At 42.4% G+C, this 24895-nt stretch overlaps 1 protein-coding gene across 3 annotated transcripts in view; it reads right to left on the bottom strand.

Moving 5' to 3' along the window:
* Nucleotides 1–24895, bottom strand: part of SHANK2 (SH3 and multiple ankyrin repeat domains 2) — a 164907-nt gene that overhangs the window by 32725 nt on the left and 107287 nt on the right. For 2 of the 3 annotated variants that reach the window (XM_053448763.1, XM_053448764.1), the window contains 2 exons: nt 20121–20203; nt 18533–18657 (listed from right to left, as the gene is read on the bottom strand). In XM_053448763.1, coding sequence (XP_053304738.1) covers nt 18533–18657; nt 20121–20203 — 208 coding nt within the window. Of the gene's footprint in view, nt 1–18532; nt 18658–20120; nt 20330–24895 lie in introns of those variants that run through there. The other variant, XM_053448765.1, reaches the window with a different exon arrangement.

Here is a 24895-nt window from a genome sequence, read left to right as displayed (position 1 = left end):
TAACCCTTCACGTTCCTCTCTGCCCTTCTCTCCTGTGTCTTAACCCATTATCTATCCTATTCCTTCTACCTCTTTTAATCACCTCTTTCCTCTTCTGTCCCCAATCTTCTCCTTGCTCTTCTTCCTCCATCATAGACATGCAGTCACTCGCTGACACACATACAGGTACAACCCTGTAATCCCAACCTGTGTTAGATTCCATATCAAACTCCAATTTTATGGCCATACTATGAAAGGGGAAATATTCCTATTGTTAAGCTACTACTTGGTAGCTTTTGTGGCAAAATGAAGAAAAGGGTGGTGTATTTACATAAAATACAGTTCATTTTTAGAATTGTCAATTCACTCTTATTTACATTCCTGTAAATAAAATATATTACTATTATTATTAAATTATTAAACGTGTGTGGGTATCACTGGGTAATTGGTATAAGAGAATGGTGGCTCTCTCTAGGTGTGATACCTGGAGTACCGTATATTGTCCTGAATATCGCAGAGTTTGGCTGATTGGTGGCCGCTGATAATTATTGCTATTATTGGGTAGTAATGAACAATAAACCTAATCCTTGCGTCATTTCTGACGAGAAACCTCGGGTCTAGCCCACAGGCCACTTCTCCTAAAGCCACGCGACTAATCTTGTCGTCTTGTGATCTCGAATGAGATGTCTGAAGATGCCTCGCACATAGCTGCTTGAACTTTCCTTTAGAACCCAGCGTACATCAAAAGGTTTATAATGGACTGAAGTAAAATGGGAAAAATGCTTTGTTGCCATAGTAACTTGTCATTACCCTGAACTCCTCACACTGTCTTTTTATATTGGCTTCCACAGTCTGCACCCACCTCTTACTGTTTTTTTCTCCCACCACATGTCGCCACCATCCCACCGCTTGGCTCTACAGACCACAGGAACAATCTATTATTTGCAAACACTACAGACTACGCTTGCAGCTGAAATAAACCTCATTTAAAGTAATATTAAATATTTTCAAAAACGTAAGCATTTACTTGGAAGTGTTTCCCTACACCCTTTCCTGCGTGAGATATACATTGCAAGGATCTGGAGAGGGCCTCTAGGTCATAGCCTGGTGTCCCAACTATGTTCAAAAGGGTTTGGGGACACAAGAGCACCTACTAGTGATGTTTTATCTGTGACGTATTCACAAACTACAGGAAAAGCATAAGATGGTATCATGGGATAGGAATATGGCTCCAGAATCTAAGATGGGACCAACAACTCACTGAGGTTTGACGTCGGTCATTGGGCGGACTAGACGGGCCGAATGGGTCAGACCAGCTCTCATATTCTATATTTCTATGTTTACTAAGGGGGTCACCAAAAATGCACAACTGAGACAGAAGTTAGTGGCGTTTTCTGAATTCTGCATTTAAATGATCTCTACTTATCCGTGAGGAAGAGGCATAAAGAAACCGGCCTACGCCGAAAAGGTTGGGTTGACCAGTGTACTAAAGGACATTTAAATGTATCTGTTTGATGGTTACAAATGTAACCGCGACACATTAGCTTCTGCGACCCATGCTCCGCTCGCAACGAGAAAGCCTTATTAAGCACATTGACATTTCATTTTACCATAATTCAGTGTCTGAGACTATTAGGGGGGGGATTAATTGCGCTACAAATGATTGCCCATTAAAATGCCAAATATTACTTAACAATCCAGCGGAATTCACATCAGATTCCGATAGTCGATGTCAATGTCGGCCGTGGATTGAAAGATGTGAAAGGAGCCCAGGCTGCCTACCCAACATCCGCCGATGCCTTTACAAACACAGTATAAGCCGGCAAATGGGTCCCAGATGGGTGAGAGGATTAAGACCACTTAATAATCCCTCAAAGGAAAATGGCAGGGAAATTACACTGGGCTTGGGCTGCGCTAAAAACTATATAAGGGAGGTTAGGAACAGAATTTACAAACAGAAATAGTATTATCTTTAAGGTCGGCGATTATTTGAATCATACATAAGATATACTTAGTCTTAGTACAAAATATACAATGAAATTGCTGTTTATTTAGGTATATGAGAAAGCAGTATGGCGAGCGTGTATTTGCGTGTTAAGCATTTCACACTGTATGGGTAGAATAATGACAACGACCATGCTTATTGCTTTCTGAATAAATAGTGCTATTTGCTGTTGTTGCTACGGTGATTGCACCGTGTATACTAATTAGCTACATTGACGATAAACTTAGCATCTTCACGACACAGAAAGGAGATACGGGGTAGCGTTAGGACAATGAATGGTTACAATAGCGTGGAAAGCGTCTGCTGAAGAGCATGCGATGGCCTCAGCAGCTGCGCCCTCTCCCTCTGGGTAGGGGAGCCGAGACAGACTGCAAATACGGGAGGACAGTAACCGAGAAGTGCCCGATTACAATAACGTCAAAGCAATTTCCAACGCTGACTGTCAGAGTTATTTCCCAAAATTGGAAAAGTCTGATTCCAAAAACGTCCCAAAATTCATGAACGGCTAACAATTCACACAAACGATTGTAACCGCTTTTGGGCACACATCATCACCATACATATACCACTCAGGTAAGCACCAAATGTGAGTGCCCACTCTCGGCATACAGCTCCCTTACTGTAGCACATGGAGCTAGGTTTTCTCGTAAGGCTTTGGTGGGGACAGACATGATGGGCACTTCGGATCCTCCTGGTTTCTTAGAATCTGGGACCTCCGAGTCAAGAATTTTACTAAAACAACAGCAACCGCGCAAAACCCTGTGAAATTTTATTTTTTTATTCAAGTTGGGTGGGTCTGTATTAAGATAAACCTGCCACGCTCAGAATTAAGTATCTAAAGGACAACCGGTTAGATAGAGATAAGAGCAGGCCACACTAGCCATATGGCAAACCGGGCAAATGGTCCGCTGGTCATCACCGCCACGCGCTCACCACCCGATCTGCCGCTGGAGCAGTAATCCCATCCGCACCGATCTGCTGCTCCAGGGGCAGATCAAGTGCTGCAGTGTGTCGCCGGCAGCCGGATATGCCCGGCAGCTCGCTATGTGTTTATGCTCCTGCCGTCAGGCGGCCATTGACTTTAAAGTGCCAGGGCCACCCGGTCATTGCCAGTACTGGATAAGACTAAATAAAGCTAATGCTTGTATACATTCTTATTCCATAAACCTTCATTAAATGACGTTTTTATTCCAGCAGCCGTTTCCATTGTCACCTGCCTTGAGACAACAGTTTATTTAAAATATACATTTTCCAAGTAGAATGTATCGTTTGCCCCCTGATCAGAATTAAGCTCATGGCCCAATGGGCATTAGTTATGGTTTTTGCCCCAGTGCATCAGACCCGCAAATACTTGGACCAACCTCTGGAATGCTCTAGAACGTTACATGTAATCATCCAGCAACTCATTCCTCTAGAGACTGCCTACTTATACAGACATTTGTCAGCTAATGAATTGTGCATAAGGCGCTGGTAGGGTTAATTAGCCACATTGATGTCCTGATGGGAAAAACAGCTATTAGGAATTTAACAGAATTACAATGAACAGTAATAGTTTTTTTTTTTTTTTTTTTTTATCAATTACATACATTTTCTATTAGGGTTTGTGATAAATGAAGTTCTCTAGAGAGCCCAATGGATAAAGATACATATTCCAGAGTCAGGAAGGGTCTTCTGCTGCACAAATCACGACGAATACGATAAAAATGGCTCCCAAAAAACACGGGGAGAAGAGAGTAATCACAGCCGGGGGAGAGGGAGGCATCGGGAGCTATTAATATACGAGCCGACCAACCCACCAGCTACAGAAACGTAGGTGAATCCACGCGGAGACGTTCTCTACAAACGCTTTAATGTGATACGAAGATGACACTCGCTTCACGCACATTCTATAATAGAATGTATTACTCAGAAGAACCAGAAAATAAGCTCCAGAAAAAGACAGGACCTTTTCCAGAGCGACTCTAGACGGGAGACCTCACACGTAAGATTAAAAAATATATATTTTTATACAAAGAACATCCATGAAGAACGTGACAAAGACACAAAGGCTAACTGTATTAAGGCACAAGTGAAATGATACATTTAGAACTACGAGTGGAGACGTGACGTTGTTGCAGAATGCCACCGGTTTTGGTAAATACGACCCAGAATGCCTACTCTCGCTAGGCAGCAGTCCTTCGCTGGGCGAACGTTTTTTTTCCTTTACCGAATCAAAACGAGGATGAGTTTCCATGGAAAGTAATTCAATGAAGTAAACCATTTTCCTGGCGGAGGATGACAAGGATCGTGGTTCATCCTGACAAGGAAACGGGAAAAGAGACGCAGGTTCTCCGTCAGATGTTTCTCATCGACCACAAAATTTAATTTGGTTTTAGGGAATTAAAATTAATGATTGGTCGGTCTTCTGCTCACCTGCCCCAATACATCAGACTCCCAGCCCAGTCTGTCTATTACACGGAATCGAGGAACGCAACTCAAAGTTGGGTTTCTCAGAAAGTTCCGCATTTTCTGTAGGCAGCTGTGTCCTATTAAGCCGGTCCATCCAAGTATCCTCGATACGTTTACCATGACACCATTTCTGGCAATAAATGTTCAGATACCTCCGTTGGCCATTGAATGTTTTCATTAGGGCTGACATTTTCTGGGACTGTAGGACCGTAGGGTGTAGTTTATGCCAGGAGCATAACTAAATATTACAGACGGAGATGAATCCTCCCAAGGATTTTAGAACAACAGCGAAAAAGTCAGACGGAGCAGAGGTGTGATTGCACCTGTACTTTAAAAACACGGCACATCACGAAAGTACTGTAAGCAGAGACACGCCGCCGAGCGACGCGGTCACAAAACACAACCGTGTCCTCCATAAAATCTGTTCTCACAAATTCTCACATCTCTATTTGCCTCCAAATAGGTGCGAACGCCCGATGTGCGGGCGGCACGGCTCACCCACGAGTCTCAATAACATCGCGTGGCGTTACTGATCTCCAGCGTGAGTTATAGGTCTCCCGAACAGAAAGCCGGGCTGGGTGGCCAGACTGGAAGCGACATGCCTTAAAAAATGGGTTATATTATGCAGTTATATTGAAAGCTGAATAAATGTTTTTTATCGGCCCATAAATACAGCCGTATTTAAAGCACTGATAACTCGAGACGTTAGTTTTTCGGACCAAGAAGATTCCTTGGCTCCTTTAATCTCTGCTGTCATTCACGATGATCCTTTTTCTTGGAGGATAAGAAGGAAGCAGCTGTGTGACCCGAAATATTTATCTAAATCACTTTACAGCACGGAGAGCCGGCTTTTATCAACATGGCAATGAAGGAAAACCAGTTCTCGGTCAGAACCCGAGCAATAATAGCAAACTGCTCAAATTGTTGGTATATATGGTAGGGGCCGCAGATATGATTAACCCACGGAGGCCAGCGTTCATACAGAAAACACGCATCTCCTATCGGTTTACGTTACGTTAGGTGCGTTCTGTTCCCCTGCAGAGTACGCGGATTACGAAGCAACATCTTAATGAGAATCTGTAATCCAAAAAAAAAGAAGACACATTTGGTTCTTTTAAGTAGATCATCATTCTTGATCTATAAACTAGGGTAACATAATTGCAGAACGATGTATAAAAATATATATTTTTTTCCTTTTCTGCAGAATGACCGGGCAGCCTGGATCATTCCCAAAGCACGAACTACTCGATCTATACATTCCTGCTTTAGTGGGTAAACTGGGAAGATGTAGGACGGTATAGTCAAGGCCCTACATTGTTTTGACGTCGACACAATTCTGTCTTTGCCCTATGTGTGTGTGTGTGGGGGGGGTACACAAATAAATGCAATATACATGTGCATCACTGAAAGGGTTAATTCTTCAAAATGACATAATAGTTTCTGAATACCGAGAGTGACCCCACACACACACACACACACACATCGGGTCGGTCATGGACACGATGTGCGGAGCAGTGTTGTGTGTCCCCGGCACACACTTGGCTTTAATCAGCGCACCCCATGCTCGGGATTAGAGGCTGTAACAGCTGTCTTGATCTGTTCTACAATCCGGCTACTGACAAGGTGCAAGGTTTGTTGCTAGGATACTGTTGCTCCGAGTTACAACTCAAGTAGGGATGTAGTGAGCACAGCTTGACTATTCCCATGCGCCAACGGGACGCGTTCACTCGTCCAGCCCGGGTGGCCTTTTAGCATCGCGGGGTCCGCCTCGTATGTTTACGGGGGGACGGGGGAATTCGGGCAGTAAGTCAGAGTCATTCTGTATCTGCAGACACGGAAACAGCAGCAAAATGTGCGGGTTCAACGCAGCGAGGTTCAATACAAACAACAACAATGATGGGGCAAATAAAGAGGATTTATAAGAGATTTATCAGAGGGGTGATTTCGTGTGCAAGTTTATTTCGGGAGAATAGGAAGCTGCGGGGAGACACGGTCACGGTCGGATGATACAGAGTTCATGTTGTCCGACAACAAATACAATGACCCCCTATTTCTCACTTAAAATCCTGTTTTGTTGCCATGATATTTAAGTTCAGCCGCTCCTCGGAGTTCTGACGGCGCTCCCAGCCAATCAGGAAACAGTGAACTAATTGAACCGATTTGGTGTGATTTTTAGTGAATAAACCATTATGGTGGTAGAGGTTAAACATGCATGGGATAGACATACGGCTCCTGAATCTAAAACGAGACCAACGGCTGATTAGGGGGCCGAATGGGGCTGATCTTCTATTTTTTTTTATCCAAACAAGAGTGACTTCATATAAGCCTGTATATTCTGCAGGTATGGATGTGTTATAAAAGTATATTCATTGAAATGATCATTTCTTGAAATTAAGCTGGAAAGCCATTCATCGGTACCGTTTTTTCTCTGCTAGGCATGCGCCGAGTCCCTGCTTCGTCTTGTGTCATTTTTATTCTCGCAGCAGTCCAAGAATCCGATGGTATAAATAGTAAGGAACAGAGCCATGAAAATTTGGACAGGGCTTGCCAAACGCGGGGTAATTTGACATAGTGTCGGGCGAAGCCATGTATGACCCGATATTTATGCCGCGGGTGTTTGTTGAGTGGTATTCGCTGGGTACGCTCTGTGATCAGCGCAGTTACCAGACCTACATATAGCCAAGTTTTTTTTATTAAATACAGACCTGTCTGAATACTTTCTTTCACGATACAATAACGTCGTCCTAATGGCATTCACTACGGCGGACGTATCTAAAAGTAGCACATTTGGAACAAAATTAGTCATATAATTACTAAAAAGGCTCCAGCTTTGATGAGACGGTTATTATTAAAAAATGTTTGTTTTTTTTTTTATTTACAGAAGTTTTTTGTGTGTATAAAATAATACGCAATATTTTGTTGTGTTTTTTGCCAGTTGGACCTTAAATTAAACCATATGGATACAGTCACATTCGAAGAGAGACAAAAACATACATTTTAAGGGGGGGGGGCATTTTGCAGTATTAATAAATACATTGAATTGTACATTTTTATTAATAACCATCTGACAGTCACGGGGCAAAGCAACATACACCATTCACTCTCGCCACTTAGGGGTTAATTAAGGTGCCTTGAAACCACCGTAAGTAGCCAGGTCTAACTGTCCATCGATAATCTCTATATTCAGGTACCTATTTGCCCGTAACCTATTTCGTATATTATATAAATATATAAATATATTATATATATGTGCCCAACGCCAGCTTATCCCTGTGTGCTTTGCTTACATGTAATATCCTGTAAAAGTCCAGATTAAGAGGCAAAGGCAATTAAAGTCACATCCATACCAGCGGATTATGGTACAAAGGAGCTTAAACACAGAGGGAGAATAAAAAGATGTGTGTTGTGCCGGTGCTAAGCGTGCGACACCCGTACCCTGAATCCGCAGATTTAAACAAAACTGGCAAAACTGTAAAATTACTGTATTCTGCTTTGCATTCACTGTAACTGTTATGGAGATATTTGCTTCAAAAGGTAAAAATAATATTTCCCCTCAGGGACGCTGATGTATGTGGCAAAAGGTGGCAGCGCTGGCATTTACAGCCCTGATATTTTTCCGCTCGCCCTCTTCCCTTTCCACCGGCTGCCTGAAGCACTCAGTTTCCAGTGGCACAGCAGCTTAACTAAAGTAAAGAAATAATCGACTATTCTACCCAATAATTTATGTAAAAAGTCAAACTGGAGTCCATTCTGCACAGACTGCAGGGCTTCTAACAGCGTTTATATTGCATGCCCATCCTGCCCTATAATATATATAATAATATATATATATATATATATAATAAATATTTATATAAATATATATATTTTATATCAACCCACCCCGTTTCCTCTTTGCTATATGTTTTATGCCATAGCTGTAATTTGTTTATGGGGTTTGTTTGCAGAACACGAAATCATTTTAAAATATAAATAAATGTGTTTTTTTTGTGAAAAGGACATGTTAGTAATTTTGCTAAAGCATTTTCAGAGGTTAAAAATCTCTCAAAGGATTTATGTCCAGACTTAAAGTTCGCCTCTTTGTACGTTTAATAAAATAATGAATGATGATATCACGCATATTATAACCTATATTATATTATATATAAGCCTTATCATTGGAGCTCCGACCTGAGAGTTCCCCCTGGAGGGAATAGATTATCCCTTAAATATTGCTTCTTCCCCGTTAGAGCAAACATGTGAAATCCCGAGAAGGAACGCAGGAGGATGAATTTAGCTGGCGATGGCGTCTCGTTACATACCACACGGCTGTTACTTAGCAACGCTTTGTCACTAGGCAGTGACTAATAAAATAATGCAATCTCGGTGGGGGGGGTTAGAGCCTGGGGCCCATGTGTTACATTGTAACCTTCTACCTGCGCAGGTATTCTGGGGGGGTAACCCCTGGAGTTGCTAAGTTATGAGGGGTTCGGGGATATTAAGCACCTTCCACGCGTTATTGATCTGCATGCAAAGGAACGCAAAGAATAAGCCGTCCTGTAATCAATAAATTTCAGCCGCATCGGACCACCGAGTGTTCATATAATCAGCAACACGCAGCCCCAGACACTAGAGAGTTGCGCAGGTGGGTTGGGATTCTCTTGTCAAGCCGTACTCTGTATTACATACTTCCCCAGCATCCCGGGACAGTCGGACCCCCTTTTGGATCCAATCCCCGATGCCCCTCTTTGGGATCCAATCCCTGATGCCGCTCTTTTCTACGAGCCCGGAATGTTTGCTGCGTAAGAGGGGAAATCGCAGGGTTCTACGGCTAGAATGTTACAAAAATATGTTTATAAACAACAAGAAATTGTTTAAATAAAAACAAATTCTTCTTCTAAATAAATATGTATGGATAGGTTACAAAGTCACGCAGAAAGTTGTTTAGTAGTGAGACTTTGCTGCTGGGATGCTGTATGTGTGATACGCAGCATGCGCGGACCGTACCGTTCACGGATCTCTATCACTGGCGAGGGCTGCTGCTGCAGAAGCTCATTACCACGGCCACATTCTGCGTATTGGAAGAGGCAGATGGGAGTCAGAGGCTTGTAGATAAAATCCACTGAATGGCTGCTTAGTATCAGAAAGACAATGCCTGGCCTTTTAACATCTCTACTGCCAGGGGTCCCGAGATCCCCCCGTGAGCAACACATAGCTCTCAAGTGCCCCAAATCCCTGATAGTTCCCCTATTTCCTCCCCAGATTGCCCTTTCTAAGCATGCAGAATGTTTGCTGGGTACGAGCGTATCAGAGTTTTACAGTCACTATAATGTGTAGAGAAACAGCAGGAAACTTAATTATGTAAATAAAATATTCTTCATGAAATACTAGAATAAATTAATATATAGTTGTGTATATATATATATATATATATATATATATATATATATATACACATACATACATACATACATACACACACATATATATTGTGTATAACCTCTAAGTTATTTTACAACTGTTTTACAATATCTTGAAATATATTTAATAAAATGTATAGTTTACATATATGTTGCTCTCTTCTCCTCCACATAGAGCCCCTGTCCTCTTTTTAAGCCCTCAGGCTACAGGACTATCCAAAGCAAGAAAGGGACATACCAAAAAATATTATCCCATGTAAGACGTTCTAAGGCAGTACAGAAAAGTAATATTATCAGGAATTACTTTATGTTAAAATATCTTTCAAATTATTAACAGAACACACTTTAAATACTGCACTCTAGTATCCATTTTTGATAGACTGAGTTGGAGATTTCCTTCCTTTGGGTCGCAGTCTGGCTCTAAAATGTTAAATGGAAAGAAACTGATAAAAGATAACACGGGGCAGATTCACCGACAGCCCCACTGCTCTTGGGAAAAAATAAATGGATTGTAATGTGTTAAAAGGACCATCTATCATGAAACATCAGATATTGGTCTTGCTTAATGTCTACCTTCTGTTGCTGCGCTGTAATCCCTTCATTAGGATACAGAGTATCTCGAAAAAGTTTATTAACAAAATAAAACAAATCGAAGCTCAAGACGGTTCAAACAGCAACAGAAAAAAAAACCGAGTGATATTACAGTTTCAAAAAGTAGCGAAGAGTTAATATTTTTGACTCGCTCCATCAGCTTACGTTTTCCTTAAAGATCAGTTTGGAAACGATGCTACGTGGCGGTCTGGGTACTTAAGGACAGCTCTCATCAGTTGTGATGGTTCTGGAGTTAAAGCATTAATATTTCAAGTGCAGAAACATTAAATATGCATAATTTAGCAGCTTGTTCCCCTATTAATCTTAAAGCGCGTGCCCCGGAGTCATATAATAAACAGATAAGGTTGTCCTATTAAAGCCAGACCACGATCCATACGACTTGTCCGCCAATAAGTCTACAATCTCCCTCCTTGGTCTCCCCGTCAGTCTCCGAATGCAATACTTTTTCTTTGCTCTAGAGAAGTTTCCCACATCTGGAGAGAAGACTTTCGCTGGTGAACACGCGGTTTGCCTGACAGATGTTCGCAGGCTGATAATGTTCCCGCTGCCGTGTGGCCTGATAACAGCTATTGGATTTTTTTTTCAGAAGCCACAAACTCGGTTTTCAGCTTCCCAGCGGACTTCATGCCTGAGCGGAACGATAAGCAGCTGCCTTCGGGGATTACGGTCTTTCAAGGGCAGGGGCAGCTAGGCAAAGGATATGAGAACGGAGAACCCTGTCAACATGGCGGGGGGGTAAAAAAAAAACCAGAACTCCAGCAGCACGTCCAAGGCGTCCAACCATCATACTACTGCTAACCACTGAAAATAGCCTAAAGGACTGCAAGGGTGTTACCTCCCAAATAATGTATCCATGTGTGCCCCCCCCCCAAATGACATAGCTCATTTACTTTCCTTATGGCCCACAGTGGCAATGGGATATTTTATGACTTTGATGAAGCCATGGTTGGCCATGTTCAGGAGATGTAAAGAAGAAGAAGACCTTTTCACAACATAACTTATGGGAAGAGATAACACGGGACAGGTCATTTCTCTTCTAGACTCTACTTGGAAACTCTGAGGGTTGGTTCATGAGAGTCTCTACGTTTAATTCCATTCCAGTTCTAAATTCATTCTCGTCTTAAACACCAGGAGCTAAAATTCCTTCTTGAATGCAGGTGGTTCTACTAAGGATATCTTTCAATATATACTAATTTGAGGTTCCCAGAGGAAAAAATATACAGCCTTTGTGACGCACGATATGTCAGAACCCACTAAAACCATATAATAATGCACATTATTGTCTAATTCCACCTATAGCTCCATCACTTTGCAGGACCAAGGCCGGCTGCACGTCTCCTTTTACCATAAATAAATATTGTTATTTATCATCTGTACTGGGTGAAGCTTTTGCTTCATCTCCGAGCCATTGCCGAGTGATTTTCTTCCATGCCTCATTTAACATGACTTGTAATAAGGTGATCATTTGCCTTCGAAGGCATATTCCTCTCCAGGTTTTATCTTTCCAGCTGTTAAGGAGCAAACACATGCCTGTAATGCAGAAAAATTACCTGGTTTCCGCCCTCCGCGTCCCGATTCTATTTTAGAATAGCAAATGTCTTCCCGACCTTAACTCAGATGTTACAAAAAGAATATTCTTTAAGCTGTGCCTTTGTGGTTATCCTTCAAGTGTCCATCCTAGACAATGCTCTGGTTTTATCCCCTAAAGCCCCACGTTTGACAGCTGAATGCCAGACCCCCAGGGTAGTGTCCGTCTTACCCCAAGCGCGGTCTGATTTGTAGGAACTCATAGGTACCGATCTTGCTGGCAGCAAACTATTTCGAGACACAAGTCTCTACTGACATCTTGGGAGGACTATCGGCTCTCGCCGTGCGGACAAAACGTTTACCTCTGTAACTCAACAGCTAAAATATGGGCTTTGTGTCCTCAAAGATATACGGTACAGGAGGGGGAAGTAATCACAGAAAATACCCCATCCGTCGGGCATTATCTGCTCAATCTGGATTTAAACAGTAAGGAGAAAACCATCAAAGGGTTTGTAAAAGAAACCTGACAGTTGATACAGTATCTTCTAACTTTCTACACTGCTAAGAACTTAGAGCAGAGACATCTCAAAAAGTAGTGCCTTCAGGACTAATTCATCGTAAAAACAGTGATTTAAATAGCTATAACTATATACGTATGCATACTGTCTTTCTTTATATAGATATACATATATAAAGCGATTAAGACAGCAATTACTTCACAAGTTTATATGACCGAATCCTTTTGAAGGAGATGTCCTCTGTATGGTTTCCTAGGACAGTATATGAAGAGAATGAGATATAGATATATATATATATATATATATATATATTATAATTACATATGCACTTTGGTTAGGGGTTAGGGGGTAACCTGTGCCACAGAAATGCGGAAAGCTGATCATATCCATGAGATGCAGAGACAGCGTACAGAAATAAAGAAGCTCGCCACCGAGATTCAACTGGAAATGACAAAATGGAAAATCAGTGTACATCCCGGGGCTTCTTTCTGCCCAGTACGGGGTCCGCTACGGAAAAGAGTCAGGATCTTATGCGTGTATCTTTCAGAACCTGTCAACTTCTGTCCTGGAGAGGACATTTCTTCTAGCCCAACTCCATTAGCTCCACAAAGCTCTCGGCTACAGTTCCTCCTTACATCTAAGGACTCCAAGGCAATCACAAACATGACCCAATTTACAAATGGCTTTTAACTCAATGCAGAATGCAGGCTGCTAGCGATGGAGAAAGAACACAGTTTCCCAACACAATGAACGGCCTCGAGTGGGACCACCGACAGACCAAAGTGTCTACATTCCTGGACCAGAACATCAGAATGTTAACAACAAACCGCTTCATATGGCATCCACGTTTCTGAAAAACCAACAGCAATTAATAGGTTAAGCTATCCCGTCTGTAGTGGGCCGAACTCATCAGGGTGTTGGAAAGTCTTACCAATTACCAGTAGATGCCACTTTCTAAATGGTTCAAACTGCAAACCAAGTACCGGCTGGAAGTATCCTCCGTGGGTACGATTGTGAAACATGGGAATTATGTTGATGGGGATTCTACTTCATTAACCCTTCACTGATGAGGCACTAAAAAGCTGCCGGCATAATCTGATTACACAGGGGACTGGCAGAACTAGTGACTGCAATCAGGCACCCAGCTATAGTGGGGGAGAAAGGGATCAGCACTGAAGGAGAGCGGAGAATATTCTCACGATGGTGTAGGATATATCTTCCCTCATTCCGGTTGGATAAAATATATATATATATATATATATATATATATATATATATATATATATATATATATATAATTATATTTTCACCGGACACTGGGTGTTCCGTGTCGAACAGGGGAGGGACGGAGAACACTAAACAAACCGAAAGCATAAAAAATACTAAAGTACAAAAAAGTTAATTCTTGCCATTGGGTATAGCAAGAATTAGAGATCTAAACCCCTGATGCCCCTCTTTCCTCCCCTGATGCCCCTCTTTCCTCCCCTGAAGCTGGAGAGAACCTCTAAGACAGACAGACGTCACAAAAACCTTTCACACATCGAATGACTGACCAGGACTGTTTTTTTTTTATTTTTTTAAAAAAAAATTTTATATAAATTGCTATAGCAGTAATATCCGCTCTTTCCTTTCAGCAGAATAATTGCATGCTTTTATTGTAACAAATGTAATAATAGGACGCTTTAATTCCAAAATCTACATCGCAGACACAATCACTGATTATTATTATTATTATTATTATTATTATTTTTGCTGATACCAAACGCTCCATGACCAAAACCATCGTAAATCAACACATTCGTAGGCTGCAGACCTCGCCGGGTCCGTCGGGACACCGCGTGCCTTAAATCAATGTCATCTGTGACTGGAAAGGTATTTAAAAAAAAAAAGACAAGCTAAAGTAGGCAAGCAAATATTATTTCTGCATGAAATCCCTGTCTGCATGTAGACCATTAGTGGAGAGGACGGAGCGGGTTCATCAACCTCCACGAAGAGCGTCTCCAAGAGAAGGGTTTCCTGCGCCGTGGAGTAATGGTGTTTGTGGGCTGGTGAAGCATCGCGGCATCAAAAAGTGTTTTAAAGAACATTCAACGTTCTTACCGCATCAAAATCATTAAGTAAACCAAGCGTCCCTGTTTACGAGTGAGCGTCCCTCTATGGCCACGAATCCCTGATGCCCCTCTTTCCTCCCCAGATGCCCCTCTTTCCTCCCCAGATGCCCCTCTTTTCTAGGAGGTCGGAATGTTTGCTGGGTATGAGGGGATCGCAGGGTTCTACAGCCTTAAAAGCCCCGATAATGTGTATAGAAACAGCAGGAAATGTTTGTGAAAAGCATTGTAACTAGTAAATGATCAGTAAAGTCCAAATGTCTGGATAAAGACCTGCCTTCATCTAATCCCCCCTCTCTCTCCTTTTTAAATGTTTAAAAAGGTATGGAATGGTTAAAGGGTTAGTTTACTGTCCCGACACCCTCTCTATATAAGAATGCATATTAAAGTAAACTCAAAAAAAGGAAAAAAAAAAAGGAAATAAAGTAAAGCAGTTAACTGAGGTAGAAGCTGCAGCTCTGGAGCTGCTTCCTCCTCAGCGGACTGATGATTCTTGATACGGATTGGCTGCTTGAAGTAGCCAGTCAGTGGCAGGATTATACTCCTGTTGAGTCAGTGGTAGCGATTTGTGAACATGCACATGGGGGTCTGGCATTTGCTGAGCTGACTGGGGGGGATTCAAACCCACATGGGGGAATTCCCCCATGCATTTGCGAGGGGTGCACCACGAGCATTTAAATGGACCGCACAGATATGATATGCATTAAATTAATAAACTCTGGACAAGACTGTCAGTGAAAACACAGGACAGAGGTGATGTATGATCCGACGCTCCTGCGGATGCTCGGAGCGGCGGGTATCGCAATCCCCTTTTCCTTGCGGTGGGATCAGATTTCACTCGTCTAACGCCCGAGGGTCTCTCACAACCCACGCAACGATCCTCGGAATTGGCAAAACATTGAGTATTGATCTCCACGGCGACTATAAGTTGCTGAATTAGTTCAACGGCCCCCGGGGTGTGCAACGGATCAGCAGCACGGTGAGCGCTTAACCGAGCACTTGGGGAGCGGATTCTACCTGCCGTGCATGCGCGATATCACCGGTAATCAGGAAGGGGGGGGGGGGTGTTGGACATTTATCATCCATTTAAAAGATGGTAGCGCTTCCGTATACCTGTCCAGCGAATGGATTAGACTCTTATGAAATAAGACTCCAAACTGGTGCTTTTTGCTACCAGTACGTTATGGCCGATATCCCTGCTTGAATACAGGTGGCTCAATTAAGTGTATCTGTAAATAACGACAAGTGAAGGTTTCCGTGAAGAAAGTTTCCAGGTATGAGGGGAAGTTCAAGTACATTAAAAATTAAAAATGAAAATAGCTCCTCATTTAAGGTAAAGAAGTAATGAATTCAGCCATAAAATTAATTGAACCCCCTCCCCCCAGCTTCTTCGCGCTCAGTGACATCACAATCGATTCTTTTATCCGTCGGTCTGATTTTGTCAGATTCGGCTATAATACTTCTTATGTAAGCGTCTGAAACCAAAGGCCCCAAATCTCTGCTACTGTCTCTATGGTAACCACAGCCCAGCACCTCCGGCAGGATGGCGGCCATGTTGGAATACTTGAAATAGTTAATCGTTTCAGAGAACTGAATCACAGGAGTGATTGAATCTGCATTATTTTCAGGGCGTTGGGGGGGGGGTCTCCAGGTTATTTCCCCCCCCATCTCACAGGAGCCCCATTCCTTCCTATTCCACCTGCCGGGATCATATAGAAGACTCCCGACTGGTGCTTTTGCTCCAAGTATGTTATAGTTGATATCCCTGCTTGAATGCAGGTGACTCAATTAAGCGTATCTTTAAACGACGACAAGTCAAGGTTTCCATGGGGGCCGGTTTTAGGGCCGTTTGGGTAACACACTTGGTGAGTCACTACATAGAATTTTCACAATGAGCTATTAAAGGGTTAATATTTCAGGAGTCGCGGAGGTTATACCAATTACTTTATAATGAATAAACGTATTAACGATCGCTACGCGACGGCTATTCTTCCACTGCACCAATCTGTTGATCTTCAGTAATATTATTGTTTAAAATGCAGAAAATCAGAGTAACCCCAGAAGTGTCCGTAAACACTGCCTTTAATGTGATAGTCACTAGCTTCTGTATCTGACCCTGGCTGTGAACAGGTGCGTCATACGCATGCATGTAGGAGAAGCCTGCATAGAATTGCCACCTAGCCAATATTTTACCAACAGACCAGCAAAAACACTACTTTCTTAACAACAATAATACTAATACTACTAATAATAATAATTATATCAACAAAACCAATAATAATAATTATAAAACCACCAATAACAATAATAATTATATCAACTAAACCAATAATAATAATAATAATAGTAACACCAACAATAATTATAATATTAATGACAATAATAATAATAAATAATAGTCTATTTTTCTACTGTGTCATTTCAGTTCACAAATAATGGAGGTGGAGCGGGGCAGGGTAACTTATCACTGAGGATTACAAAACCCTACGCAGATAACTGTACAGATATCGTCTTTATTTTGTCTCTAGAAACATGGGATTTGACGGCACATCTCAGACCCGTTGGGCCCGACTCGTCTGCCCATTGGTATGCGGGGAAAAGAGGCAAGCAGGCCAACGCAGACATGGCAAAAACTTACCTATTGCACCCTGTAGCATATACGGCTTCTCTTAGCAAATCAAATACTTTGTTTCCATATCTAAAGTAACAGTTTACAATCCACCAGTGGCCTCGAACCAGCATCAGGATCTATACATTGGGATAATGGAGTTTATAGCAGACATGGGGACCAGCGACGTAATATCTGTGAGTTTAATGTTCTGCAGCCCACGCTATGACACAGTTGGACAACGTGGTCCCAAAAGGAGACTGACAAGTAAGTGGGATGTCACACATTCACATACCCGCGATGTCACTAACACGTGTCAATCTCAGCACAAAATCTTTCGTGGGTGGAATAACACGGATGGAAATTCACACGCGTGAGCGCATCACCTAACTTCCATGCTAAACACCAGTAAAGGAGCAGGAAATAATGAATCCGGCGCCATGTTATTTTGGCTGCGAATTTGACTGGCGCTTTAGATATTCCAGGTGACCCAATCAAAACGGAGCCAACCAAAGAAAATAAAAATCATTCGAGAGACGAGATTGACCACATTAACAACAATAGTGAGGGGGGAGAGATCCCTTTCACATCGTTCAGAACACTCTGGATAACGGTTACATAGTAACAGGGGTAGTTTAACGAAATCGACAGCAATAATGACTGTCGAATCCCATTAATCTGTCTCCAGCCACATGTTATGTATAATGATACAAATGTATACAATGTATATATCATGCAATATACAATAATATTACATCACAATTAACCAAGTATCTGAAAAAAAATATGAAATAAAAACCCCCTAATGTTCGTAGATTCTTCTCCAGCTAAAGAAATTGCGTATTTCCGTTTAAACCATTAAACAAGCAACAATAAATAATCTGGAGGAAAAAAAACCAAAAACTATTTACAACTATTAGAGGAAAAACGAGAGGAGATCTCTTGCGAGCTCCGCATTATGCATCACTGAAGAGGTCACCGTCACGTCTGTAATTAGCTTGTTAAACAGCAAATGATTTATCTGCCCAAGACACTTAGAAGTACGTCATCGCAGGGGGCCGCACGGCTTCCCGGAAGACACCACGACGGGGATTTAGATTTCACGTCTCAATACGTTTCTCACACGAGCAGAGAAAATAGGGGACAGAAAATAGGCTAAATTGGTGGAAACAATGAATTACCAGCATGGACGCGAGGTAACGAATGAACGCATCATCATATCTACAGTCAGCGAGCCTTTAGGCCCCCGACAGCCCGGCAGCCGGAGAAGGTAACCACTTCACATTTCCATTGCTTTGCAAAGTAATAAAGAAGACAAGGCTTCCTACCTCGATGAGAAAGTCTCCCGTTCTCAGACCGGCCTGCCACGCCACGCCGTCCTCGTCCACCGATTCCAGGTACTGGAGGGCCGGGAAAGCCGGCGTCGGATTAAATTCCTCAATCGGTGTATCAGCTTTGGCAGAAAACAAGAGCGAACCGTCAGCTTAACACAATCCAGAGCATTTGTCTCCCTAACATTCTATGCCCTCCATCATTCCTCATCATTAGATTTTCTCACATGAGGACAGGGACTGGAAAATGTTCCATTAGCTAAATATGCTGCTTTTTTTAAACGTAAGAGTTCTAGTTCCGCTAATATTTTTGTAGGTAATTACCTAGCGTGATACTTGGTGGGTGGGGTGGAGGGGGTAATAAAATATGCAACGCGGAGAGCGTTTTGCAACAATATGTTACGGAACGTGACTTGCAGGCACCAAAAAAAAAAAAAAGATCCATGCATGGAAAGTCGCATGAGGCGGCACGATAGGTATTTTTTTTTGGGGGGGGGGGTTCATTACAAACTACTCCGGTGTTGGGATATAAGCGCCATAACTAGAGCGGAAGGATACAGGTTGTCGGTATGTAGTATGCAATTACTAAATGCTGGATGTGTTCTAAATAATATCTGAGAAGGGTTATCACATAGTGAATTTAGGCTTAATATATCAGGGCTCAGTAAAGGAACGCGATCCAATGAGCCGCCCGGATACTCTAAACGTCACGGACGTCATATAAAAAAAAAAATGATATAGGACCATTATCCGACGCCGTGGAAACGTCCCTTATGGCTAGAAAATTATTGGCCAAACTCATGCTACAGGGCCTCTTATCTTCAGAACCCGATTATTCCCTTGGTTTAATAATATTAATATATTTCCAAAACTTTCCCCTCGTAACTTTCTTTTTTCCTCTGACTTCGATCCTTATCTAGCGGTCCCAAAACAAAAGGCACAAAGTGTAATTACATATTGTGTATATATATATATATATATATATATATATATATATATATATATATATATATATATATATATATATATATATATATAATATCCTCTAGATTGTGAGCTCCTTTGAGCAGGGCTCTCCTCACCTGTTTCTGTAAGTCAAATTGTTATGTTACATCCTACTGGTTATGTCCTGTCTGCCCATTGTACAGCGTTACGGAACATGATGGCGCTATATAAACGATATCAATTCCATTCCAACGTTTTAAAGCACTGAAGTAGTTGATCTTGGGAAGGGGGGGCAGGGGTGTGTTGCTACACGGCAAAAGCGTGTGTCGCTCGTCAAACTGGCACCAAAAGCGTTAATTCTGCGAGGGTGAGCTCTGCCAAAGTTTAGAGTGTTTGGGGTCTCTTTTTGCTTTTTTTCCCCCCAATTCTGTTTTTTTGTAACCATTAAGGTGCGCAGTGGAAACGAGGGGAAAGAGCGATAATATACCTAGGAACGGCTGAGCCGTTGTCTAGCAACCAAGAGCATCAGAAATAATTCCTGTTATTTTCTGAGATTTATTTATTTATTATTTTTTATAACCCCCCCCCCCCCCCGTTAGATACACATACATTAGCTGACAATCACACACCGTAAGCTTACCTTTTGCCCCTCGGAGTACAAATCCGAATCCCTCATTGTCTTTTTTCTGGAGAACCACAGTTTTCTCTTCGATGATGCAGTCACTGTGGGGAGAATTTCGAGGGTATCGACCATTATTACAGCCTCGCATCATCACGGCTGCGATAGCTCTCCGAGAATGCATGTTCATCATCGTTATTGTCACAAGCAGTTAATCAGACATTAGAGGGGAAAAAAAGGCAAGCAAACACAAAAAAAAAAAAAAAAAGAAAAAGAAAAAAAATACGAGAAGGCTCGATCCTAAAGGGCATAATGCAAAGAGGGACGCTCGGGGAGAGGTGGCTGAAGGAGACAGAGGTAGACACCGGGCATGTTAATCCTTGCCGTGTGCGGACGGACGGCAATGTGTGCGATCATGTCAGCTGTGTGCGGAAAAGGACCAAGCAAAAGAAAATGTAAGCGGAAAAAAAAATCTCATTAATAAAATTCTTCAGTTGTAAATCCGCCAACGGCTTCTCCCTGCAAAGCCCAGAGGAAAGCGAGCATCGGGGGGGAAATCCGGAGGCATCCTAAAACGGGAGCTGTTCCTGCGCGGCTCCCTGTCCTGGCGAGCGGAAGGCACACATGAAGTCAGAGCAGCCCCTGCATCAGAAGCTCGGTCCCAGCCCCGCTGAACGCTACATGCTGCAAGGTTCCCACACGGTCACATGACAGCCTACAATTTCCAGCAACGTGCGGCTCCGCGTCACGGGGAACAAATTTCCCCAGGATTAGGAAAACTGCATAATTTATATCGGAACAGGGAAGGCTTGCTTCTCAGCTGGAGCCACATACCAGGCGGCTATAATTTATATATATATATATATATATATATATATATATATATATATATATATATGTGTGTGTATAAATGTGTGTGTGAGTATGGGTGTGTGTATATATATGTGTGTGTATAAATGTGTGTGTGAGTATGGGTGTGTGTATGGACAGTATATGCATTTAATGCTTAGTCTAATGCTAACATCTCCGTGCAGTTATGCCTTTACACCAGAATTAACTCCTCTACAGCTCGTGACGTATGCAACATATTGCACTGGAACCCCCTGCCAGCCTCCATGCAGAAAGGGCATTAAACGAAAGCAATCATCCTCTGCTTCTAGTAATCATATACAACCGTGATTAGATATAGATATATATATAGATATATATATATATATATATATATATATATATATATATATATATATATATATATATATCCTATACGAAGGGCTGCCTTAGATCTTTGTATATTTGACTTTCACAGAGAAAAGGCAAAATAATGCAAAAAGGACTAAATCAGTTTACTTAGGTCAAGCTGTGTAATGGAGGGGGGGCGGTGGTACCAGACCTACCCTCTTATCCTCCGCTCAGAGGAATAAATGGACTGCGCTGGCCGTCTGCTGCTAGCTCGGACTACAGACAGAGCCCAGACCCCCTCCCACCGCTACCTTTACCTTACCTGACCCTTCTCGCTTAGCATTCTCAGTGCCTGACAGGTGCACTAAAAAGCTACCCGCCACTTCCCTGGGTACTCAATGGGTTAAGGAGGTACCCCTTGGTTGTGAAGCGGTTAACTACATTCAGAGGCTAAGGCTGCCACAAGCAGCGGCGACGCGTTCGGCAGACGGCTCGCAACAGACTGAATGCTGCTTGTCCGAGAAAGCGTGACATCATCGGGGCAAGCAGAGACTCCTTGAAGATGGAAGCAGTCACCGCACGAGACACCGCATGCAGCACGCTCCAATCCATACCAATTAAATACGTTACGACTGGATTTATATCTCCACCAACAATCAATCCTAACAACTGTTCTAGAAGACCACCGATTATGGCGACGGGCAGACGAGATCAGAAACAACGTCTCCTCCATGATGATGATACACGGGGCAGGCTGAACCAGCAGCAACATCAAAACCCCATACTGCCCGACATACACATGCAACATAATATTAACCCATTCACTAACAGGGCAGGCAGAGCGCCCGCACCCATACACCAGCGACAAGGCTTGTGGAAGTCATTGTTACTTATGGGGCTTTAAGTCAAATGTCCTTCACCAATGCAAAGTATGGAGAGGCGGATCATAAAAATGTATTTGAGGCCACATCTTGCTCAGGCATTGTATTCATTTAAAGCTGGAAGTGCTTATTCACTTTATTCACAGACTGTAAACTGAGATTAGATCCGCACATTAATATCAAAGGAAATTATCCTGGCCGTAAAGGTGCAGTCCCACCCGCTCTCCTGAATGTAGTTAATTTCGGCAACAAACATTTCTAGTTTTGTTGAACACCCAAACCCTTTCTTGTAAACCGCTTGGACAACTTGCAAGAATTGTGGTTTCTATTTCTTGCCTCCTCTATACATTATAGCGAGCTTCTGCTGCATGAAGAGCCTGTCTGGCACTGCATGCCGAATAGTTATGTCCGTGAGATTTATCCACCCATTGAACTATACATTACGCAGGGCCGGCTCAGCCATTCCTGCTGGAGAAACCTACCACAGGTTGCCCTTGAATGAATAGTGAAGTAAGGGAGCTGAAATAAGGGGGTCCTGCCAACTGTCCCTTAAGTGAATTAAACGGCCCCTGCTGTCTCAGTCATAATTTTATTGGAAAGGTGATGCAAAAAAGCGTCTCAAACATTTTGTTGAATTTATGCGATTAAACGCTCAAAGACCAAAGCGGCAGAGCTTCGAAGGTCTATATGGTTAACATCCATGCAATTACTGTTTTGTCAAAGTGGGACGGCACCTTTAAAAACGAATATACCCAGTACTACCTATCTCACCCTATAATTAAAACGCCTTTTTTTGTAACACGATTTACAGCAGTGGGGCTACGAATAACGAAACTTCACTTCTCACGAAGACAATCTGTCCGATTTACAATCCGGCTCGGGTCACAAACAGGCTTCCGTTTAATATAACGCATCTAATAGCTACGCGGGTGACTGAATGTTACAAACGGGCCATCGTCGGGCCACTTCTCTATGGCAGGGAGATTCAATTGTTTAATAGAGTCTCTCCATCGAGTCAATCGTATTAGAGGCTTCGCTGAGTGTGGCAAGCTGGGGAATGATGTTCCATGGGGGGGGGGTCAGAATGCTGCCTTTATTGGCTTCTCGCGTCTTTATTACCTTTAGACTCCAAGCGACTGCCTAGGGGACCTGGCCATACACTCTCTGCACCGACATCTCACTAATGGAAAATCTATTTCATGTTCACGCATAAAGGGGTCATACGGGGAAACGGTCTGTCCTCGTTGATTTATACTCCTTTATTAACACTTTTAGTAGAAGAAGAAAGTTATCCCGAACATAGGGCAAGATCAACAGCAAAATAAGGTAAATAATGGACAGACTACATGGGCCAAAAGGTTCTTACCTGCTGACGAGGTCACCAAAGTGGGACTTTGGCGGACCGGTGAGGTGTCCACCATTGTGAAGAGCAAACCCTGGTGGGTTCCTCCTACTAGAACGGTTCCTCGTACATTTACGCCCCCGAAACCCTTCTCTTATCATGAATATAAATGTACTTAATGAATATCGAACCCAAATCACATCCCTTAACCAGCTGCTGTCCATTTGCAAATATATTAAAGATACTTTCTCCTTACCCGTGTAACATCGGCCTACTTGCTGAGCAGGGACGGCTATGTGGCCCCCGTTGAATAATTAATTAGAGCCCCTTCCCATTTTCCCACCAGAGAAAGCTTTATTGCTTTAAATTAATAATCCCATCAGCGTCTTGTACCCCAAAGGGAATACTTTTATACCATTTAATTAAAAAATAACAGCTTTCCGCTCTCTAGCTCATCTGACCAGGCACCATAATTGATTAGTAAATTGCGCTAGTAGGTGATGTTACCCAGTAAAGCGGAGGTTTCAGTGTCAAGTACCAGTCTATGGTTACCGGTGCCGCAGGCCGGGACATTTCATGTGTTTAAGCTCAACAATATTGTGTTGGCCAACGTCATTTTGGTGAACGTTATTTTTAAGGCTCTGTCTGAATATAAATAAATATATGTTTACAGACACACACAAACATCAATGTATACACCAAAGGCGTCTTGGGTATGTGATTGTAAAACCATAATAGGAAGTGAATTCCACAACTTTACTGCTCTTACAGAAATGAATTATTTTATGTATAAAAATAGTGCAAATTTTACACCTATCTATTGAAAGACAAAGTTACTAAGGTCAACTCTGACACAGCAGAAACAGATGTGATGAATACTGTGGTGTTATATATATATATATACACATATACTGTATTATAGAACTTAATGACCGCTGTGCCTTTTGGGGGTGTCGGGGGGTGTTTGTGTAGCGTATGTAGAAACCCAGTTTTCACTAGCTGTCCATCTTAGTCCAGGAGGACTACTTAACCCCCCAAGTGCTCTCTAAATAACATGCAACAAACACATTTATGCCCAAACAGCATCGGAAACACCGCCCGAATCTCGTTTTTCCCTTTAATACAGGCTTGGAGTCCGGCGCCTTAAGAGTTTCTGGGTATATATTTTTTTTATACATTCAGCAGGCACTTGCATCGGCCCCTGGTAATTTCCTTTCCTCGTGAAGCGTTTAATTCTAATTTGGATTGTATTTGCTGTAATAAGATTGTGGGAATGAGCTGAATGATGATATATTCTGGGCTACATTCACTAAGTGGTGAAAAATGGAATCTGAAAAGGCATATATTTTAATTGTTGTGGGCCCCAGGACAAAAGGGCCGGGGCCACACACTCC

This window comes from Spea bombifrons, chromosome 10, assembly GCF_027358695.1.
Source record: "Spea bombifrons isolate aSpeBom1 chromosome 10, aSpeBom1.2.pri, whole genome shotgun sequence".
Classification (NCBI taxonomy): Eukaryota; Metazoa; Chordata; class Amphibia; order Anura; family Pelobatidae; genus Spea; species Spea bombifrons.
Note: the sequence above shows the minus strand (reverse complement) of the source record. Positions and strands in the feature narration are given on the sequence as shown.